The sequence below is a fragment of the Hemicordylus capensis genome, chromosome 5 (assembly GCF_027244095.1).
Source record: "Hemicordylus capensis ecotype Gifberg chromosome 5, rHemCap1.1.pri, whole genome shotgun sequence".
NCBI lineage: Eukaryota > Metazoa > Chordata > Lepidosauria > Squamata > Cordylidae > Hemicordylus > Hemicordylus capensis.
Genome location: NC_069661.1, coordinates 254,931,031 through 254,952,889, shown reverse-complemented (window position 1 = coordinate 254,952,889; position 21,859 = coordinate 254,931,031). Strand labels below are relative to the sequence as shown.

Here is a 21,859-nt window from a genome sequence, read left to right as displayed (position 1 = left end):
CTTCCGCCCCGGGTATGGGACTGAGACTGCCTTGGTCGCCCTAGTGGATGACCTACGCCGGGAACTAGACAGGGGGAGTGCGTCCCTGTTGGTTCTGCTGGACCTCTCGGCGGCGTTCAATACCATCGACCATGGTATCCTTCTGGGCCGCCTCTCGAGTATGGGAATCGGAGGCACTGCGTTGCAGTGGTTTCGGTCCTTTCTTGAGGGGAGGGTTCAGAAGGTGGTGCTGGGGGACTACTGCTCGGCCCCGTGGCCGTTGGCCTGTGGGGTCCCGCAGGGATCGGTCTTGTCCCCCATGCTGTTTAACATCTACATGAAGCCGCTGGGAGAGGTCATCCGGAGATTTGGACTGAGTTGTCAGCAATATGCGGATGACACTCAGCTCTATCTCTCCTTGTCATCTGATCCTAGGGAGGCGGTGGATGTCCTGAATCGGGGGCTGGAGGCCGTGATGGGTTGGATGTGGGCTAACAAACTGAAATTGAATCCGGATAAGACGGAGGTACTGTTGGTCAGTAGGAGAGCCAATCGGGATGAGGAGATTTTACCGGTTCTGGATGGGGTTGCACTCCCCTTGAAGGAGCAAGTACGCAGCTTGGGGGTACTACTGGACCCGGCTCTGCTTTTGGAAGCTCAGGTGGAGGCGGTGGCCAGGGGTGCCTTTGCACGGCTTCGGCTGGTGCGCCAGCTGCGTCCCTTTCTCGAGAAGGCAGATCTGGCCACGGTTACCCACGCCTTAGTCACGTCGCGGCTGGATTACTGTAACGCGCTCTACGTGGGGCTGCCCTTGAAGAATATCCGGAAACTGCAGCTAGTGCAAAACGCGGCAGCTAGGGTTTTATCCGGAGCTGCCCGTTGGGAACATACCACCCCCATTTTGAAAGAGCTGCACTGGCTGCCGGTTCGTTTCCGGGTCCAATTCAAGGTGCTGGTTTTGACCTTTAAAGCCCTAAACGGTTTGGGCCCGGGGTATCTGAGGGACCGCCTGCTCCCACGGGTTGCTGCCCGCTTGACAAGGACATCTGAGGGGGCCCTGCTCCGGGTGCCGACAATGAGGGAGGCCCGGCTGTCGTGCACTCGGGACAGGGCCTTCTCTGTTGCTGCCCCCAGACTCTGGAATGCTCTCCCAGTGGCCATTCGTTCCTCAGACTCCATCACGGCTTTTAGAAAGCTTTTAAAGACTTGGCTTTTTACCCAGGCTTTTACATGATCGTTTTCTACTGCAGCTTCTTTGTGTTTTTATTTGTTGTATTGTTTTTATGCTTGTTTTTATGTTTTTATATTTTTAACATGATATTTTTATTGTCTTTTTATTGTATGTTTTTAACTTTTGTAAACCGCCTTGGGGTTATCTTTTTAACGAAAGGCGGTATATAAATGTAAAAATAAATAAATAAATAAATAAATAAATATTCTGCCACGATATCTATAACCATTGACAATAAAATTCAGCCATCCCGGGTCCTTGGGAAGGACTCGATGTCTGGATAAAACAAACCAGTCAATAACACCTGTCTGACTGTGTAAACAAGATAATAATAATAACCAGGGCAGACCCTGCTTAGCTAAGGGGACAGTTACGTATTTTAATTTGTAACTTTTAAATATTTTAAATTTTGTACACTGCCTACAGATGTACGTATCAGGCGGTATAGAAATATGATACTACTGGTTGATCACATATCTTAGAAGTTATAACCAGTTCTTTGGCGTGGTCTGTGTGCTTTACACGAATGGGCTTTGCACTTGCGCAGAGACCTCGTTGGAGTTTCTCCATGCTCAAAAACTCTCCAGGCGGCAGCTCCTCGCGCTCTGTGATATGCGCATGTCTCTTTGGTCCAGGGGTGTAGCAAGGTTGGAGTGGGCCCAGAGACAAGATTTCAAAATGCCCCCCCACTCATTGAAGTTCAGCTCATGAAGTAAATCTTACATTAGGCTGAATAGTGGTAACAAAAAGCATAGTAAAATTTCTCACTGCCTGGGATCTCTCCCTTGTACTTTCCTGCCTCTTCGAACTGATGGCTTTGGCCTCGCTGGACAATTTTATCATCTAAAGTGGCCTTCCTAGTCGCCATCACTTCTGCAAGGCAAGTAAGTGAACTTAGGGCCCTTAGAGTAGATGACCCTTACCTCATTTTTCATAAGGACAAAGTAGTCCGACAACCAGCTATTTCCTTTTTACCTAAGGTTGTTTCTTCCTTTCACCAGTTCCAGCCACTTACCTTACTGGTCTTTTTTCCAAATCCTACGGACTCTGCACAATGTCGTCTTCATTCCCTGATGTCCGAAGGGCCTTGGCCTTCTGTGTCCACCGTATTGTCCCTTGGCGTCTTTCTCAGGCTCTGTTCGTTGCACATTCTGGTCCTAACAAGGGGAAACAAGTTTCCACTCGGTCTCTCCAGATGGATAGTAAGGACCATTGAACTCTGTTACCAAATTGCCAAACAGGACTTACCTGTCACTCCTAAAGCCCATTCAACCAGAGCGGTTGCCGCCTCTACTGCCTTTGATCGTGCTGTTCCCCTGGATGTTATCTGCCAAGCCGCTGCTTGGGCTACTGCGAACTCTTTCATGCGCCATTATGCTTTGGAAGTGCGCTCTCGCAAGGATGCCGCCTTCGGTGCGGCAGTCTTGCAGTCTCTCTTTGCTTGAGATTCCCACCACCAGGTAAGAAATGCACTGGGTGCAGCTTGCTATGCGCCCATTCGTGAAAAGGACAGAGACCACGTCGAAGAACATCAGGTTGCTTACCTGTAACTTGGGTTCTTCTAGTGGTCACCAAATGCCCTTACATGCCCACCCATCCTCCCCTCTTCAGTCCTTCTCTGACAGGTCTTCAGCCTCAGAGACTGAGCATGGAACCAAAGGGACATGCGCATATCACAGAGCGGGAGGAGCTGCCGGCTGGAGAGTTTTTGAACTTGGAGAGACTCCAACAAGGTCTCTGCGCAGGCGCAAAGCCCATTCGTGTTTAAGAGCGCAGATGACCACTAGAAGAACCCAAGTTACAGGTAAGCAACCTGGCGTGATTTATTGAGATCATTATTATGTAATAGGTCTATACTAGCCAACCCCACACAGAGCATCTGTGCGCTCTTTGGGGCCGGCAGTTACCTCTTGCCCCCCACCTTCTGCCCCAGTCTCTGCTTCCTGACCACAGCTGGCCTGTGCCGGGCCCAGTCACCGCTCCTCCCCACCGCCACTTCTGCCCCCTCCACACTTTCTTTCCCCCGCTCCTGGGCCTTGCCTCTGCGGCCGGGACCGCCACCGCCTCTGGCCTCCATGGCCAGGCCCACCGCCACCACGGCAACCAGTCCTCCTGAGTGCACCTCAGCAAATTAGGCACCTCTGCCACGCAGCCAATCAGCTGGGCGGCAGGACGCACATTCCAAGGCGCACCCAGGAGAATTAAATATATAGATTCTTTTCATCTTAAAAATATCTACCAGATGCGCTGGCCCCAGAAGAAAGTCAGGCTCTCATGTTTCTTTAAAATACTGGGTCCATAGGATGTGGTGAAGGCCACCAGCTTGGATGGCTTTAAAAGGGGCTTAGACAAATACATGGAGGACAGGGCTATCAATGGCTACTAGTCTGGTGGCTGTGGGCCACCTCCAGCCACAGAGGCAAGATGCCTCTCAGTACCAGTTGCAGGGGAGCAACAGCAGGAGAAAGGGCATGCCCTCAGCTCTTACCCGTGAACTTCTAAGAGACATCTGGTGGGCCACTGTGGGAAACAGGATGCCAGAGTTGCCAAAACCTAAGGGGTATACTCGTGGGTCAAATGGGCTGTAAGCCAGAATTTGGCTTTTTAAAAGCCAAATCTGGCCACCAATGCTGGACTAGATGGGCCTCGGGCCTGATCCAGCAAGTCTCTTCTTATATCCTCATGACCCCAGTAATGTGAAATCCCTTGAGGCCTGCTGAGCAACATATGAGCTGGACACATGAGCAACATACGAGAGCTTCTGTGGTGTGGTGCTTGGACTAAGACCAGGGAGACCCAAGCTCAAATCCCCATTCAGTCAGGAAACTCTGGGTGACTCTGGGCCAGTCATTTCTCTTTCAGCATACATCACAGGGTTGTTGTGAGGATAAACATAACCATGTACACCACTCTAGACTCCTTGAAGGAAGAGTGGAATATAAATGTAAAAATAAAATAAAAAATTTAAAAAGCTCATATTAATTAATTAACAATAATTAAGTCCAGGAGGATGCCAGCATGGCTAACAGGTAATGTCAGGGAAACCATAAAAGGGAAGAAGACTTCCTTCTCAAATTGGAAGGCCTGCCCAAAATGAGAACAGAAAGGAACACAAACTCTGGCAAAAGAAATGCAAGCTGACAATAAGGGAGGCAAAAAGAGAATTTGAAGAACATTTAGCTAAAAGCATCAAGGGGAATAAGAAAAACTTATTTAAATACGTCAGATACAGGAAACCTGCTAGGGAGGCAGCTGGACCATTAGATAATGAGGGAGTGAAAGGGGTTATTAAGGAGGTTGCAGAGAAGCTAAATGAGTTCTTTGTGTCTGTCTTCACGGCAGAGGATACTGAGCATATACCTGTTTCTGAAACAGGCTTTTCGGGGATGGAAGCTAAAGAACTGAGTCAGAGAGATGATCTTCTAAACTTTCTGGAAAAACGGAAAACTAGCAAATCGCCAGGGCCAGATGGCATCCATCCAAGAGTCCTCAGAGAACTCAAATGTGAAATTGCCGACCTCCTTGCTAAATTATATAACTTATCCCTGCAATCAGGCTCTATACTGGAGGACTGGAAAGTAGCGAATGTAACACCGACTTTGAAAAAGGGATCCAGGGGCGATCTGGGAAATTACAGGCAGGTTAGTCTAATGTCCGTTCCAGGCAAATTGATGGAAAGCATCCTCAAGGATAAAATTGTAAAGCACATAGAGGAACAGGCCCTGCTGGGAGAGAACCAGCATGGCTTCTGCAAAGGGAAATTTGCCTCCCAACCCTTACTTCCAATCCCCTTCCTAATGATCTCTAGCATGGAATTGGCCTTTTTCACAGCTGCCGCCCATTGAGTCCCTGGACCAGGGCAGCTGGACCAGGGAGGCAGCTGCCCCTGGTGGCGCAGTGGTAAAACTGCCTCCCTGTAACCACAAGGTTACAAGTTTGATCCTGACCAGGGGCTCAAGGTTGACTCAGCCTTCCATCCTTCCAAGGTCGGTAAAATGAGTACCCAGAATGTTGGGGGGCAATATGCTAAATCATTGTAAACCGCTTAGAGAGCTTCCAGCTATAGAGCGGTATATACATGTTAGTGCTATTGCTATATTGCTATTGCTATTTTGGAGTTCTTTGAGAGTGTCAACAGGTGTGTGGATCAAGGTGATCCAGTTGACATAGTATACTTGGACTTCCAAAAAGCTCTCGACAAAGTTCCTCATCAAAGAGTCCTGAGAAAACTTAGCAGTCATGGGATAAGGGGACAAGTACATGTGTGGATTGCTAACTGGTTGAAAAACAGGAAACAGAGGGTAGGGATAAATGGAGAGTTTTCACAATGGAGGGAAGGAAGAAGTGGTCCCCCCCAGGGATCTGTACTGGGACCGATGCTTTTTAATTTATTCATAAATGATTTAGAAGTAGAGGTAAGCAGCGAGGTGGTCATATTTGCAGATGATATCAAACTCTTCTGGGTAGTGAAATCCAAAACGGATTGTAAGGAGCTCCAAAAGGATCTCTCCAGTCTGGGGGAGTGGGTGACAAAATGGCAAACGCAGTTCAATGTTGGCAAGTGTAAAGTGAAGAACATTGGGATTAAAAACCCCAACTTCAAGTATACGCTGATGGGGTCTGAGCTGTCGGTGACTGACCTGGAGAGGGATCTTGGGATCATGGTGGACAGCTCATTGAAAGTGTCGACTCAATGGGCGGCAGCTGTGAAAAAGGCCACTTCCATGCTAGAGATCATTAGGAAGGGGATTGGAAGTAAAACTGCTAATATTATAATATCTTTATACAAAATGGTGGTGTGGCCACACCTGGAGTACTGCGTACAGTTCTGGTCACCACATCTAAAAAGGACATTGTAGAACTGGAAAAGGTGCAGAAGAGGGCAACCAAGATGATCAGGGGCCTAGAGCACCTTTCTTATGAGGCAAGGCTACAACACCTGGGGCTATTTAGTTTAGAAAAAAGACGAATGCGGGGAGACATGATGATAGAGGTCTATAAAATCATGCATGGTGTGGAGAAAGTGGATAGAGAGAAATTCTTCTCCCTCTCACATAACACTAGAACCAGGGGTCATCCCATGAAATTGGTTATCGGGAAATTTAGGACCAGCAAAGGGAAGTATTTTTTCACACAACACATCATCAACTTGTGGAATTCCCGGCCACAAGATGTGGTGACAGCCAACAACCTGGAAGGCTTTAAGATGGGTTTGGATAACTTTATGAAGGAGAGATCTATCAACAGCTACTGGTTGGAGGGCTAAAGGCCACCTCCAGCCTCAAAGGCGGGATGCCTCTGAGTACCAGTTGTAGGGGAGTAACAGCAGGAGAGAGGGCATGCCCTCAACTCCTGCCTGTAGGCTTCCAGCAGCATCTGATGGGCCACTGTGTGAAACAGGATGCTGGACTAGATGGGTTTTGGGCCTGATCCAGCGGGGCTGCTCTTGTGTTAATTCATTTTGTGGTCCAGTTTCAGGAACTGTGGGAGAGGAGAGCTGGTCTTGTGGTAGCAAGCATGATTTGCCCCCTTATCTAAGCACAGGCGCGGAGTCAGCTGAGTGGCGGCCTGCGTCCAGCCCCTCTCAGCAGCCCCCTCCAATATGCTCGTGCACGTGACGTCACACGCACTGGGGCATGGCTTGGGCTCCATAGGAGCCCAGAGCGAACTCCCCCCCTACCGTGGACGGGCCGCCAAGAGCCTGGGCGAACTCTTTGCCAATTCTTTCAGGCAGCTCCGACTGCCCCATAGAACGTTTTTCCCTTCCTCTCCCTCTCTGGAGGGAGAGAAAGGGGAAAACTTCCTATCAGGCAGCAGATACTTCCTGAAATGATGAGCTGAGAGCTCGTTTGGGCTCTCGGCAGCCCAGGCCACTCCCCCTTGGTCCCTCCAGAGAGGGAGAGGAAGGGGAAAATGTTCTATGGGGCAGTCGGAGCTGCCTGAAATAATTGGCAAAGAGTTCGCCTGGGCTCTTGGTGGCCCGGGCGTGGGAGGGGGGAGTTCGCTCTGTGCGTCTATGGAGCCCGAGCCATGGGGCGGGGCTCTCTTGGCAGCCTTACCTCATTGGCGGCCTGGGTTCTTTGAACTCTTTCGCCCAATGGTGGCTCTGCCTCTGGCTAAGCAGGGTCCACCCTGGTTGCATATGGATGGGAGACTAGAAGTTTGAGCACTGTGAGATATTCCCTTCAGGGGATGAAGCCGCTTTGGGAAGAGCAGAAGGTTTCCATTTCCCTCCCTGGCAGCATCTCCAGGATTGGACTGAGAGAGATTCCTGCCTGCAACCTTGGAGAAGCCGCTGCCAGTCTGTGAAGACAATACTGAGCTAGATAGACCAATGGTCTGACTCAGTGTATGGCAGCTTCCTATGTTCCTAACTGTGAAGGCTTCTCTTTCACTGAAGCTTTTCATGCAGAGACTGGACAGGCTTCTGCCAGCGATGCTGTAGCAGCATCTGGCACTGGGCAGGGGTTGAGCAGGGACCTTTAAGGTTGCTTCTGCCTTTATTTATTTATTAAAATTTATATACCGCCCTTCCAAAAGGCTCAGGGTGGTTTACATTAAAACACAATTAAAATCAATTAACAATCAAAACAGAAATTATAAAACTGCATAAAATAATTAACAATTAAAACATCATAAAACACCAATTAAATAGCCCAAACAATTTAAAAACAAGTTTTAAAAAGCTGAGAAAGCTGGGTTGAAGAGATGTGTTTTCAGAAGTTTCTTAAAAATTGCCAGAGATGGGGAGGCTCATATCTTAGTAGGGAGCGCATTCCACAACCTCGGGGCAGCAGCCGAGAAGGCCCGTCTCTGTGTAGCTACCAAACGAGTTGGCGGCAGTTGGAGACGGACCTCCTCAAGTGTCCTCAATGGGCACATAGAGAAGAAGACGTTCTCTTAAATACCCAGGGCCTAAGCCGTTGTAAGTTATAATTAGCACTTTGTATTTTGCCCGGAAACCTATTGGCAGCCAGTGTAGCTCAATCAACAGAGAAGTAACGTGGTCTCTCCGAGATGACCCAGAGACCAACCTGGCCGCCGCATTCTATGATTCTATGTTCCAGTTTTTTTAAAAATGTAAACCGGATCATTTGCCTCAAAAAGATGCACCAGGGCTGCCATGCCTGCTCCTTCTTGTCTGCTTGACAAAAATCTGTTAATTGCCTATAAATTAGTGTGGTTTACCAACAAAAGCAAGAATTATGGTCCAGGAGAACAGATAAATAACAGAGTCCAATTATGTCTGTACATTTCTGATCCTGTCTCCTCCAAGGAATGCTGCACAGCATCAAACTTATGAATGTTGCACAGCATCCAACTTTGCTCCATGGAGCAAAATAAAAACACCATAAGCTCTTATTAAAAACACCAGGAGATTTCTTCTTCGTTGCAAAGGAGTGCAGGTGTTGCCAGATAGCGATTTCTGTATCCTAGCACCCCAAATTTCAAAAACCCACTTCCAAACATCCTGTGCATTAAGCTGAACCAAACCTGAACTAAAATCTAAAGTTGGTTCAAAAATATTTTTGCAGTGCATCGAAACTGAACCAAATTCTAAAATGTCTTGCTCACCTGTAACCTGAATCAGAACAGAACCTAAACCCCAGAAAAACAGTAACGGTTTCAAAATCAGTTTTTCAAGAGTCAGGCACTCAGTTTTCAATTGTATCATGTTTTATTTTTGTGGGTTTTTTAAAAATCCTGGAACATTTCCAAATGGCAATTGAACACAGCTTTGCTACACTTTGTCTGGGTGGGAGGGAGATCATAAGTGTATAAAAAGACTGCTCTTTTTATTTATTTATGTTTTAATTGTATATACTGCCAAAGTATATCCAAAGTTTCTAGGCAATTAGGGTGTTATCCAGGCTTTTGGCCAATGAGCTGTCCTTTGATCTCTATAAACTTTAAGCTGCATTTGTTCTGTCTTTATGCTTTTATTGAATTGTTTTTAACTTATTGTTAACCACCCTGGGGTTTTAGAATGAAGGGTGTTATACAAATGTAAATAAATAAATACGAGGAGACCATTTACAGTGACTGACGTCAGGATGGTAACAGAAGGTGCCATTCATACAGTCAGTGGCATTTTTCAGCTTTGCTCCTGGCGATTTGCAGTTTCTGCATATTATATGCATCCTTAAAAAGGAGCACTTTGGTATAGTGCTCAAAGTGGATTAACACAAGGCACTTCCCGCCACAGCAAAGCCACCTGTCTGGGGAAGCTCCTGTTGTATCTATTTTGTTTGCAAAAACCTTTTTTAAAATTCAAAAATAAACTTCTGTCAAATTAAATAGTCACCATTGTGTTCCGTTGGTAGAACTACACTGCAGAGCAAACAAGTTTGATATTATTATACATGAAACCTGTCAAAATCAGTTCAAAACTGGTGCAAAGTATTTGCACTGGTTATTGAATTAGAGCAGGGGTTCTTCTCAGCACCGAGTCCCCAGATGTTGTTGGACTATAACTCCCAAAGGCCATTGCTGGGAATGATGGGAGTTGTAGTCCAACAACATCTGGGGACCCAAGTTCGAGAACCACTGAACGAGAGTGTTAAAAAATACTGGTGAAGCTGAACTGAATTGGAACTGAAACAATATGTATTTATAATGGTTTGACTGTATATTTGTTCTGTATAAATTCATCTTTCCTGGAGATAAGCTGTATTGCTACTGGCCGTCTCCCCAAATGTAGCATGTTTTTTCCATTTGTCCCTGAAGGGAACATTTTCAGAAAATCAGCCATACCAGCAGAGCCTACTTACAATTTTAAAACAGTTAGGCTAATTGGCATTTGTCTTTTTCAACTTGAAAAGCTGCTGACATGGTTAGATGAATGTTGTTCTTATCATGAAAGCCAGAAGATTTCCTTGTCTATTGGGAACAGTACTACAATTTAAAAAGCAGTAGTTGATTAAAAATAGTAATTAAAAAACAGTCACTTACCCTAGGCTCCTGCTGGTTTGGCTCTACATCCCCTGCTAACTGAGCAAAGAGGCACCTTTTAAAAGTAGTGATTCTCTTTATTTAGCGGGAGGAGAGCAACTGGCCCTATCCAGCCCCAGCACGGCATCCCTCCAGTGGCTGTTGCTGGTGTCTTTCTTATGTTTCTTTTTAGATTGTGAGCCCTTTGGGGACAAGGAGCCATTTAATTTATTTATTAATGAATTATTTATTAATTTATTTCTGTATGTAAACTGCTTTGGGAATTTTGGTTAAAAAGCAGTATATAAATATCTGTTGTATTACATAGGAACATAGGAAGTTGCCTTTTACCATTGGGCCATCTAGCTCCGTATTGTCTACACTGACTGGCAGAAGCTCTCCAAGGTTTCAGGCAGGAAACCTTCTCCCAGACCTACCTGGAGATTATGCCAAGAATTGAAGCTGGGACCTTCTGCATACAAGCAGATGCTCTTCCACTTTGCTACGGCCCCGTTCCCTGAGGGGAATATCTTGCAGCATCCGCATATAGTCACCCATCCAAATGCAAACCAAGGCAGACCCTGCTTATCAAAGAGGACAATTCATATCTGCTACCACAAGACCAGCTCTCCTCCCTAAGTATGTGCGCCCAACTTCAATATAGAGGTGGGCAACCTGAGGCTCTCCAGCTATTGTGGGATTACAACTCCCACAATCCCCAGCAGTAGCCACAATAAATTGCTTTCCGGTGGTCATTGGGCTTGACTTGGACCCGGAAGCAAACCAGCAGGCAGTGCAGCTCTTTCAGAATGGGTATCATATGGTCCCGACAGGCAGCTCTGGGCAAAATCCTGGCCCCTGAATTTTCGCACCAGCTGCAGTTTCCGAATATTCTTCAAGAGCGGCCCCACATCAAGCGCATGATAGAAGCATGTCAGATCCATTGAATGCCAGTCATTGGAGAGCATCCGAAAAGGAGGCCCACTGCCTTTCTGCATTCAACCCAGCAGTCTGTGGTAGGCACCAAACCATACCTCTCTAGCCACTAAAGACCAGTTTAACCCCAAACCTGTGACCCCTGATCTTCGGCCACCCAGTGGCCAGTTTGACCCTCTGACCCTGACCTTTCCTGACTTCTGGCCACAGATGACCAGTTTAACCCTTGAACCCTGACCCTCTCCTACCTCTGACCACCAAGGGCCAGCTGGGACGACAAAGAGTTCCGCATTCCTTCTGAAGGACACCGGGACCCAAGTTAGGACATGGCTTAGCCTGGGCAAGAAACATGCAGAGTTGACCTCCAAGGCCACTTTGCATGGCGTTGGGGGTCTGACTCAGCACATAGATGCTAAGCTTCAGAGAATGCTCCCGTTGCTGGGCCAGGGTGTGTGTGTTGTGCCTCTAACCGTCTGCCAGGAAGGGACCATTTCCCCAGGTGCAGCTTGTCCTGCCGCTGCATGACTAGGATGGAAGCAGCAGCATTGCTAGCCTTCTCCCTCCCTTCTTCTCCTTCGTCCTTCTTGGACAGAAAAGGCCCTTTGCTCTGCATATGGAATCTTGTGGCCCTCCTCATAACAGCCATAACTGCCGCTTTGAACCATGGTTGAAAAGTCTGTCCCAGAATCCCTGTCTTCAAAGGGGTGGCCGTCACGCCAGCTTCCTGACAGTGGAACATTGTCCTTGGTGGGCACCTTGCTGCCATTCAAGATGCCTCCAGGGCCACCCCCAGCTCAGACCCTCCCTCCCTCCCACTGAAGTCCTGAGCTAAGCGGAGACCACTTGTGCTCCCCACCGAGGCCTCTTTCTCACCGCTGAGGCCGCTACAGTCCGACAGCTTCAGGTGACTCTTGCTCTTATGGTTACGGCTAGCGGGTGACTGGAAGACCCATGATGCCTGTCTATAGCTAAAGGAGGGCCACACCACTCCGGCCCTCCCGATGTTGTTGGACTGCAACTCCCATCATTCCTGGCTACTGGCCTCTGTGGATGGGGATGCTGGGAGTTGTAGTCCAAAAACAGCTAGGGTGCCGAAGTTGTGCTGCCCTGTGCTAAAGCTAAGCGGGTCTCAAGCCTGCCTGGCGTCTAGATGGGAGCCCCACAGAAATTGCTCTGAACTTCCCAAAGGAAATAAATCAATGAATATTAAGGCTGGTCATTTGATTGGTCAATTGTTCAACATTAAAGAGATTGCACTATGTCAGGGTTTCTTAACCTTGAGTCCTCAAGTGTCTTTGGACTACAACTCCCATCATCCTCAGCCACAAAGGCCATATCTGGGGATGATGGGAGTTGTAGTCCAACAACATCTGGGGGCCCAAGGTTAAGAAACCCTGCACTATGTAGATTAGAAATTTCTGTTCTGCCTTTCTTCCACTAAGGTCTTCACGCTTGGGTCTCCAGAGGTTGTTGGACTACAACTCCCATCATCCCCTTGGCCACTGTGGCTTGGGATGTTGGGCGTTGTAATTCAACAACCTCTGGGGACCCTTGCCCTAGGGAATTCAAAGCAGGGTATAGAAATAACAAAATAAGACTATATCAAAACAGCATCATAACATGTTACTATCATAGAATCAGCAGTCAGAGCAAATTGTTGACTTGGCCCTTTTTCAGGAGCTAGGGTTCTTCATGGCATTCACTTTCTTATAACCACAGAAACGATCCTTTAATCGTCTACTGATGTATTAGTAATGCAACTAGTTCCAAGAGCAACTTCTTTAACTGTCATTGTGAAACAATGGAATTCACTTTTAAAAAACAAACAAAATGCAATGGATTATTGATTTGATTTCGATTTCTGTACCACCCCACCCTTCTAGAAATGGCTCAGGGCGGTATACACAGAGAAATAATAAATAAATAAGATGGCTCCCTGTCCCCAAAGGGCTCACAGTCTAAAAAGAAACACAAGATAGACACCAGCAACAGCCACTGGAGGGACGCTGTGCTGGGGGTGGAGAGGGCCAGTTACTCTCCCCCTGCTAAATAAGGAGAACCAGCATGTTAAAAAGAGCCTCTTTGCCAAGTTAGCAGGGATCACATGAACAATGTAAGCAGGGATTACATTGTTAGCAGGGATCACATGAACAATGCCAGGTCAGGTTTATCTGTGTGTAAAACCACACATTGTTTCTCTTTGGCATATATCTGGAGATGCCAAAGATCAGCCCCTGCAGGCACAAAACGAAGAGTAAAAAGCAGCAGGAGCGGCGTGTCCTAACACACCAGGGGAGTGCAAAATGAGAAGCAACAGCGTCTGCTTCCTGGTATCTCTCTTTATACCTCTCTCGCCCATCCCACCCTGACGCACTGCCTGAAAGTAGAGCTCTGCAGGCTTAGAAGTACAAAAAATCAGATTTTTAAAAAGGTACTTGGGCTGAGTAGTCAAGAGACCAAATTCTTCAAGCATCTCTTGAAGGAGGAGAGCTGGTCTTGTGGTAGCAAGCATGAATTGTCCCCTTTGCTGAGCAGAGTCCACCCTGGTTTGCATTTGAATGGGAGACTACATGTGAACACTGTAAGATATTCCCCTGAGGGGATGGGGCACCTGTGTGTTTGCCGGCAGAGGGTTCCAAGTTCCTCCCCTGGCAGCATCTCCAGATAGGGCTGAAAGAGACTTGGGGAAGCCACTGCCCGTCAGTGTAGACAATACTGAGCTAGATGGGAATTAGGAAGTTGGACTAGGTGGGGACGTTGCCCAGCGGAAAATCATCTGTTTTGCATGCATTGCAATCCTAGGTTCAGTCCCTGGCAGCATCTCCAAGTAAGGCTGGGAAGGAGACTTTATCCCTGAAACTTGGGAGAGCCACTGCCAGTCAGAGCAGGCAATATTGAGCTACATGGACCAATGGTCTGACTCAGTAGATGGCAGCTGCCTTTGTTCTATGCCAGACGTGCACAGCTCAAATGCTCTAGTGGGCTGGAAGCAACTATGACTTGCCGTGTGGGGACCAATTCTCAACACCACAATTATTATGACATTATAATTACTTATTAAAAGTATGAATGAAAGGGAGGGGGCAGAGGGATGCTGTCAGTGGGCTCCAGCCCAGGAGTGAGGCCAGCAAGGTGGTCTCAGGCAGTCAACTGCATTGAGCCGCTACTGTTTGTCAGTGGGACAGGCCACGAGCTCTTCACGGCTCCTGCTGTTGCTATGGGACATTCCTTTCTGCAGGTCAGCAAAAAAGACCCCATGGGCCTGGGCCCCGGGCCTCATGTTGTGCAGGCCTGCTCTAACGGGATATCTGACAGTATCTGATCACAGTCAGATAACAGACCATCGACTGGCATTATCTGCATGATCAGCTGAGCAGTGTGGCAACCCTAAAAAGGATCAGCAAATAGGAGACCCCGTCTCAAGATGCTCTGGCATGTGTGTAAAGTCCTTCTATTGCTGGTGGCTATTATGCGCCTGACGCATTCCAGCCAAAAGGCCTTCCTCGGAAGCAATTATACGCTTGAACCTTACAAGAGCTCTTTGATGTCAGAAATCTCTTGTAAGTTTCAAGCATATAATTGTCCCCGAGGAAGGCCATTTGGCTGAAACACATTGGGCACATAATATCTATAAGCAATCAAAGGACTTTACATAAATTCCATAACATCTTGAGAAATGGTCTCCTCATTGCTGATATCTTAATGGATACCTCCTGGGTTTTTTGTGTGAACCCTAAAAATTAGGAACTTGCAGCCCAAAATATGCCTCCATAGGGTCAAAGGAGCCATTACAGGAAGCTCATGGCTGGCCCTCCCAGCTTGCTTTCCCCCCTAGTAAATTGCAGACAAATCAGGGGACCTGTGGATCAGGAACACATCACAGGGGAGAGGGGCTGTAACCCTACCCCTTCCGTGATCCGGATTGACCCACAACTGCTGTTTAATCTGGAAACGTGTTCTTATTGGCACAATTTGTGGGGGTGGGGGGTGGGGAGGGACAAGCACGGAAATGCCAGTTGCACACTTATTGTAATAGGTAGTTTGACCCTGAATTTGTTCGTTATATTTATAAAATGCCTAACATCTAAATCTCAAGGCAGTGAACACAACTTAAACCAAATATCATCATCATCATCATCATCAATTACAGTCACTGACCAGAGATAGTATAACACAAGTTAATTACAAATGCCATGCATGCCAAATAATTAAAACATAATTGGAAATTTAGCCAAGAAACCAGCCCTTCATATAATACAGTTCGAAGATAAGTAACAGTTTATGAATTACCCATGCCCATCCAGTCACACTAATCTGTCTATTTCAGATGTGCACATGTCAAATACCCTGGTGGGCTGGAACCAACCATGACTTGGTAGGCAGGGGCCAAGGTATATTTTCAGCACATTTATGATTACATTAAAATTCATTATTAAAAATATTAATGAAAGCAATTATTAGTTACTCATTAAAAATCTATATTATTAATTCTCCAAGACGGGCCATGCGTGGGGACGTGGTAGAAAGGAGGCGATTGACTGACAGAGTTTGCAAGCAGAAGCACCTGATTGGGCAGAGGGGATTCCATATGCAGATAGGGAGAAGGAGCCTTTGAGAGCAGAAGCACCATGGTGATTGGGCAGTGAGGATTCCATATGCAGATAGGGAGGAGGAGCCTGTGGCACTGTGGTGATTGGGCAGTGGGGATTCCCTATGCAGATAAGGAGGAGGAGCCTGTGATGGTTAAGGTCAGTTGGAATGCAACTGTTACTGGTTGGAAGATGTTCTTGATTGTAGAGGAGAGGGATCTATATATATAAAAGGATAGCAGGCAGGGGTCTGCAAAAAGATGGGTCGTGAGGGAGGAAAGAGCCCCTTCAGGAGAAGGAGGATGCCATTGTGTGAATTAAATGAGGAAACAAGATGAACAAAATCTGTTAGGGAGGGAGGGAGCGAGAGAAAAAACATGAAGGGAGGGAGAAGAAAGAGTGGGGAAGAGCGAGTGGAGGAGAGAGAAAGAGAAAAAGAAGGGAGGGGGGAGAGAGACAGAAGGAAGGGCAAGGGACGGGCCTGAGCCTGTTAGTAGCCTGAGGGGAATGAGCGGCCATGGCAGCACTAGCAGCAAGGAAGGGCTCAGTCAACCACTGCTGCTGTTTGGGGCTACTGAGGCCATTGTCAGAGGGAGGCAGGCAGGCAAGGGATGGGCCCGGGCCTGTTTGCAGCCTGAGGGGAACGAGCGACCATGGTGGTGGCACCAGTGAGGAACGGCCTGGTCAACCACTGCTGCTGCTCCTGGAGGGAGGAGCAGGAGCGTGGTTCAGATGAGGGTGGGGAGGTCTCTGGGGATAGGGGGCTGCAGCTTGGCCAATAGGCAGCAGCAATGCTGCAGCCACGACCAAGAAGGGTGAGGGGGATGGAAGCAACAGGATGGAGGAGGAGCAGGAGTGCAGACCAGGTGAGGGTGGGGAGATCTCTGAGGTGAGGGGAGCAATCAAGTACTAACGCACCGATGCTCTGGAGCGTGCAAGAGTTCTAGTACTGAAGCGGAGAGAAATAATGGCGGCGGTCAGGATGCAGAGGTGGAGGGCTGGCAGGCAAAGCCCCTCCGGCCAGAAGAGGTGGGTGGACGGCCCAGGAAGAGGAGGTGGTGGCGGGGAGAAATAATGGCGGCGGCGAGGAGGTGGGCAGACAGCGGGCAAAGCCCTACGAGCTGGGAGGAGGAGGTGGGAGGTGGCGTCGGGATGGCCTGGCCCTGGCTCACCCAATGGGGAGAGCTGCAGGGGGAGAGAGCGAGCGAGCGAGCTGTGGGGGGAGGGAGGGAGCGAGCGAGCTGCGGGGGGGGGGAGGGAGGGAAGGAGTGAGCTTACCAGATCCAGCGTGTGATTTTGAAGCATTGGCATTTAGTCTCGGGGATTGAAGGTTGTAGTAATCCCCCCCCTCTTTTCTTATAGGAGAACTAGGAATTTAGGGAGCTTTTTGTAAAGGGCAGATGCTCTTGAGAAGGGAGATCAGAATATTGGACTAAGAGATTTTTACCCTTGTGGGAGATGCTTGATATGTGCACAAGGGTATACTCGTGAGTCAAATGGGCCGTAACCCAAAATTTGGCTTTTAAAAGCCAAATCTGGCAACAGAGAGCGGAACGAACAACCAGTGTAGTAGCTCCGAATACAGGGAATATTAGGGATTTGGATTTCTTTGCCACATGTGACACCAAGGGAGTGGTATATGCAATAAGATGTGCATGTCCTAAATTATATATAGGCAAAAATTAGATCAAGGGTCCTGGAACATAAATCGAGAGTTAGAACGGGACATTGTGAATCACCAATTGTTGCCCACTTTTTAGAAAAGGGACACACGTGTAAGGAATTTAATTTTTTTGTCCTCTATAAATATACACCATGAAGATTTTGTAATGTGGACATGAATACAGTGTTATTAAGGAAAGAGGTGTTCTTTATGCACCTGTTCAGGACTTATATTGGAGGCCTAAACACTAATCAGGTCCTGTCGTGTTTTCCAGGGGAGAGTAAAACAGGAATAGCATGAGTGTATTCAGCTATCTTGAAACAGCTTTGCGAGCTGTAATCATGTGATTTGCAGGATCAGTAGAGAAAGAGGAAGGCACAGCAATTAATTCTATAGAGCACAGTTGCCTGGTACTAGTGCTCTGCATGGTTAATTGGGTAGTCGTTTAAAAGGAAGGGAGTGTTTAGAGTAAGTAAGCATGTCTCCACAGGTGTTGTACATAAGAAACTGTGGGAAGACAAGGCTGTTGTGATTAGAAAAGCTAAAGAATGCTATGTTTGTATTTACAATGGTAAGTGTTTCTAAGTGGATCTTTTTGTAGAGGAACCACATTTGGAAGATAAGTTAATGTTGATGTGTGATAATATGATGCGTATTGTTGTTCCTCCGTTCAGGTTGTAATCTGATGAAAGTAACAGTTTGTTATGAAACAGAAAATCCTTGTATAAAATTGGTAACACAAGGAGATATCTGGAAAATCTGTCATTCTTTGAAATACATGGTTGGATTACAAATATCACCTCCATTCCTATGGGAATGCGTTGCTGTACAATGATGAGAAGAGTTCTCTTCATCCTACTCAATTGATGTTCAACCCTGCTTGTGGACTGTTTGGATTACAAGATCAGAACTATTCTGATCACATCTAAGTGTTAAAATGGACTATATATGTTGTGGAAGATTCTTTGCAACATTTGTATGCACTTTGTTTCATTAAGTTGGTGTGTTATTTCTGTCCATAAAATGGGGGTTGATTGACTTTTTGAGCATTCCGATTCCAGTTCATTTAGTCACATTGTGCTATTCATTCATTTGGGAAAGGATTATGGCATTGTCTGCCTATAATAAAACCGCAAGATGCTTATTAGCCAACCTTGGGGGATAACAATGCAGATCATCTAAATGGGCAACTACAGAATTTATGTATAAAATTAAATAATAATAGTGCTAATATACAGCCCTTAAAGGTTGGTATCTCTTTAGTAAGGTGGCCAGCTGAACTGCAGTAGATCTTTAAACAAGAACTCTCATATAACTCGTAAATTAGAAGTAATACGCATTGATCTATTGCAGTTGCTAAAAACTTGCACCACAGCTTCTCTCTAGAAATTAAATCAAAAGTGAATCTAAAATCAACAAATGCATCATATAAAGCGCCACCCAGTTTAGATGTGTATATTTTGGGCAAGTGTAGCTGGTCTGCTCCTCTGCAAGGATTTTTTTGGAGTCAAGCCAGTCCATTTAACAGTTATACAAAATGTCTTGTGTACATTTTGCTGATGATGCTCAGGAGACTGATGGGGCAGTAACTGGTGAGCAAATCCCTTCCCTCTTTTTATAGATAGGAACTTAAAACAAATAAAACTATTTTAAAATCATAAAAATTTAAAACAGCTTTGACAAAAACATTTTTTTAAATAGTTTTAGTAAAAGACCTGAGAAAACCGATGTATCTTAAGTGATTTTTAAAAGGCACCCAGAGATGGAGAAGCTCTTAGAGTGACAGGGAGCACATTCCAAAGCCCTGGGGCAACCACAGAGAAGACCCGGTCTCACGTAGCCACCAAACGAATTGGTGGCAGCCATAACCGAACCTCCCCATGTGAACCTCCCCTCCCCAGTAAGCGGCACAGTTCATGCCAAAGAAGGTGCTTTCTTAAATATCCTGGGCCTATGTCATTAAGGGCTTTATAGGTAACAACCAGCACTTTGCCCAGAAACATATTGGCAGCTCGTACAGTTCTTTCAAAAGTGGTGTAATATGGTCTCATAACACCCCAGAGACCAACCTGGCTGCTGCATTCTGCACCAATTGCAGTTTCTGAATTATGTACAAAGGCAGCCCCACATGTAGCCTATTATTTATTATTATTATTTATTTATTCAATTTCTATACCACCCTTCCAAAAATGGCTCAGGGAGGTTTACATAGAGAAATAACAAATAAGATGGCTCCCTGTCCCCAAAGAGCTCACAATCTAAAATGAAACATAAGATATACACCAGCAACCGTCACTGAAGGTACTGTGCTGGGGGTGGATAAGGCCAGTTGCTCTGCCCCTGCTAAATATAGAGAATCACCACATTAAAAAGGTGCCTCTTTGCCAAGTCTGTTACAGAAGTCTAGATTCAACCAAGTTATGAACAAAGGGCAGCATCAGTGTTCTCTCTAATTATTTTCACCTATGTGCGGAATGAGTTTTGTTCTGGGTGGCAGTATCAAGTCAGGGTGTGTGCACATGCATTCAAATAGGGCCTTTCCGGTTCACCTTGAGCAGGATCTAAAATAAACTGAGCGGACATTAAAAACAAACAAACTTTTGAGCACATGCATGCATGCATGCCTTAGAGAGACCCCTGGGCAGCACCCGAGGATACTGCTGGGCTGGAAGTCAAACTCCTTGCCAGGGAGGGAGGAAAACTGTCAGCCACCAGTCATCACTGGCCCTTTTCCTCAGCAGCTCTACAGAGCTCAGCACTCTGTACATGCATGTATGGACCAGCTGTCTTTTTGCAAGACAACCAAGGCCCTCTGGTGCCCGAGTGGCATCGCCATTGTCATTCATTCATTCATACATTCATTCTATTCCTATACCGGCGTTCCAAAAATGGCTCAGGGCAGTTTACACAGAGAAATCACAAATAAATAAGATGGCTCCCTGTCCCCAAAGGGCTCACATTCTAAAAAGAAACATCAGACAGACACCAGCAACAGTCACTGGAAGTACTGTGCTGGGGGTGGATAGGGTCAGTTACTCTCCCCCTGCTAAATAATGAGAGTCAACACATTAAAAAGGTGCCTCTTTGCCAAGTTAGCAGGGGTCATTGCGACTGCATCACTGCTTGCCCACACCGGGGCTTGTGGAACCTTTGATTTGGGTGTTGTGGCTTCCATGTTATTAGCAGTCACTGCCTTTGGGGAATTTCCATAGCTCAGTGTCAGAACATCTGCTTTGCATGCAAAAGGTCCCAGGCTCAATCTCTGGCATCTCCAGGTAGGGGCCGGAGAGACTCCTGCCTGAAAGAAGAGCCCAGGCAGGAGACGTCTCCCAGCATAGTGGTAGAGCATGGGAGAGGAGAGCTGGTCTTGCAGTAACAAGCATGACTTGTTCCCTTAGCTAAGCAGGGTCTGCCCTGGTTGCATATGAATGGGAGACTAGAAGTGTGAGCACTGTAAGATAGTCCACTTAGGGGATGGGGCTGCTCTGGGAAGAGCAGAAGGCTCCAAGTTCCCTCCCTGGCAGCATCTCCAAGATAGGGCTGAGAGAGATTCCTGCCTGCAACCTTGGAGAAGCCGCTGCCAGTCTGTGAAGACAATACTGAACTAGATAGACCAAAGGTCTGACTCAGTATGTGGCAGCTCCCTATGTTCCTATCTGCTTTGCATGCAGAAAGTTCCAGCTTCAATCTCTGGCAGCATCTTCAGGTAGGACCCCTGCCTGAAAGCTTGGAGAGCCACAGTCAGAGTACACAATACTGAGCTAGACAGACCAATGGTCTGACTCGGTAGAAGGCAGCTTCCTCTGTTCCTGTGCCTGAACCTCGTCGGGATCTGTGGTTCCAGGTCACCCCAGGTCAGGTGAGGCTGCCAGACTGAAAACACAAGCTCTGAATGGGAGCTGTTGACCCAGCGGGAAGGCCGATGCCAGTAGAGAGCTTGTGTATCGAGTGACAGCCTCACTCTTTGCTGGATTCTACTCCAGAGGAGGCAGCTGAGCTGGCCTGCCCTCCTCTCAAGTAGGCCTACTGGGTGGGTAGCAGGGACGGCTCTTCTTTCAAAGCTGGAGCTTCACCCTGGGGCAATGTCTGGAGACTCATGAGGGGCTATGGAGAGGGTTCTGAGGAAAGCACCAGGACGGGGTGAGGGGAGCAGGCCTGCAGTGCTCCGGGCATCTTCTGGGTGGGGGGCAATTGGCTCTGGCCTGGGAAATCTGGAGTGGTAGTTCTTGGGCCTAGGGATCCAGGGGCCTCCTGGATTGCTGTCTGGGCCCTGATCCAGCAAGGCTCTCCTTAGGTTCTGAAAGACAATGACACTAGCTCAGCTGGTCTAGCCATTCCCACTATTGGGGAGTGGGGGGAGATTCTGGACATCTATTTTGGGCTCATCGTACAGGCATCCCTACTCATGAGCTGCTAAATGTCTGCTCAGTCACGGCCATATACTCTGACAAATTATGGTCCCAGGTAACGTCATAATCCCCAGAACAATGAAGTCCCTAAGATTCCAGAGCTCCAGGTAACAACAGTGAG

The 21,859-nt window shown here is 47.2% G+C and overlaps 2 protein-coding genes across 8 annotated transcripts in view; one reads left to right on the top strand and one right to left on the bottom strand.

The window, feature by feature from the left end:
• The window catches only part of IL15RA (interleukin 15 receptor subunit alpha), a 73,706-nt gene extending 61,631 nt beyond the window's left edge, over positions 1-12,075 (bottom strand). The window contains exons 1-2 of one of the 4 annotated variants that reach the window (XM_053257978.1): positions 11,951-12,075; positions 2,226-2,367 (exon numbers count right to left, since the gene is read on the bottom strand). The gene's annotated coding sequence lies outside the window, so the exon portion shown is untranslated. Of the gene's footprint in view, positions 1-2,225; positions 2,368-2,458; positions 4,487-10,162; positions 11,860-11,950 lie in introns of those variants that run through there. The other 3 variants (XM_053257977.1, XM_053257976.1, XM_053257980.1) reach the window with 3 other exon arrangements.
• Positions 1-21,859, top strand: part of TSGA13 (testis specific 13) — a 45,516-nt gene that overhangs the window by 6,606 nt on the left and 17,051 nt on the right. The window contains exon 1 of one of the 4 annotated variants that reach the window (XM_053257986.1): positions 11,703-11,981. The exons of 1 other annotated variant lie outside the window; for it this stretch is intronic. Coding sequence is in view for 2 of the 3 variants with exons in the window: in XM_053257983.1 (XP_053113958.1) it covers positions 16,634-16,695 (62 nt within the window). In the remaining variant the exon portion in view is untranslated. Of the gene's footprint in view, positions 1-11,702; positions 11,982-16,041; positions 16,696-17,762; positions 17,901-21,859 lie in introns of those variants that run through there. 2 more of the 4 variants (XM_053257983.1, XM_053257984.1) reach the window with 2 other exon arrangements.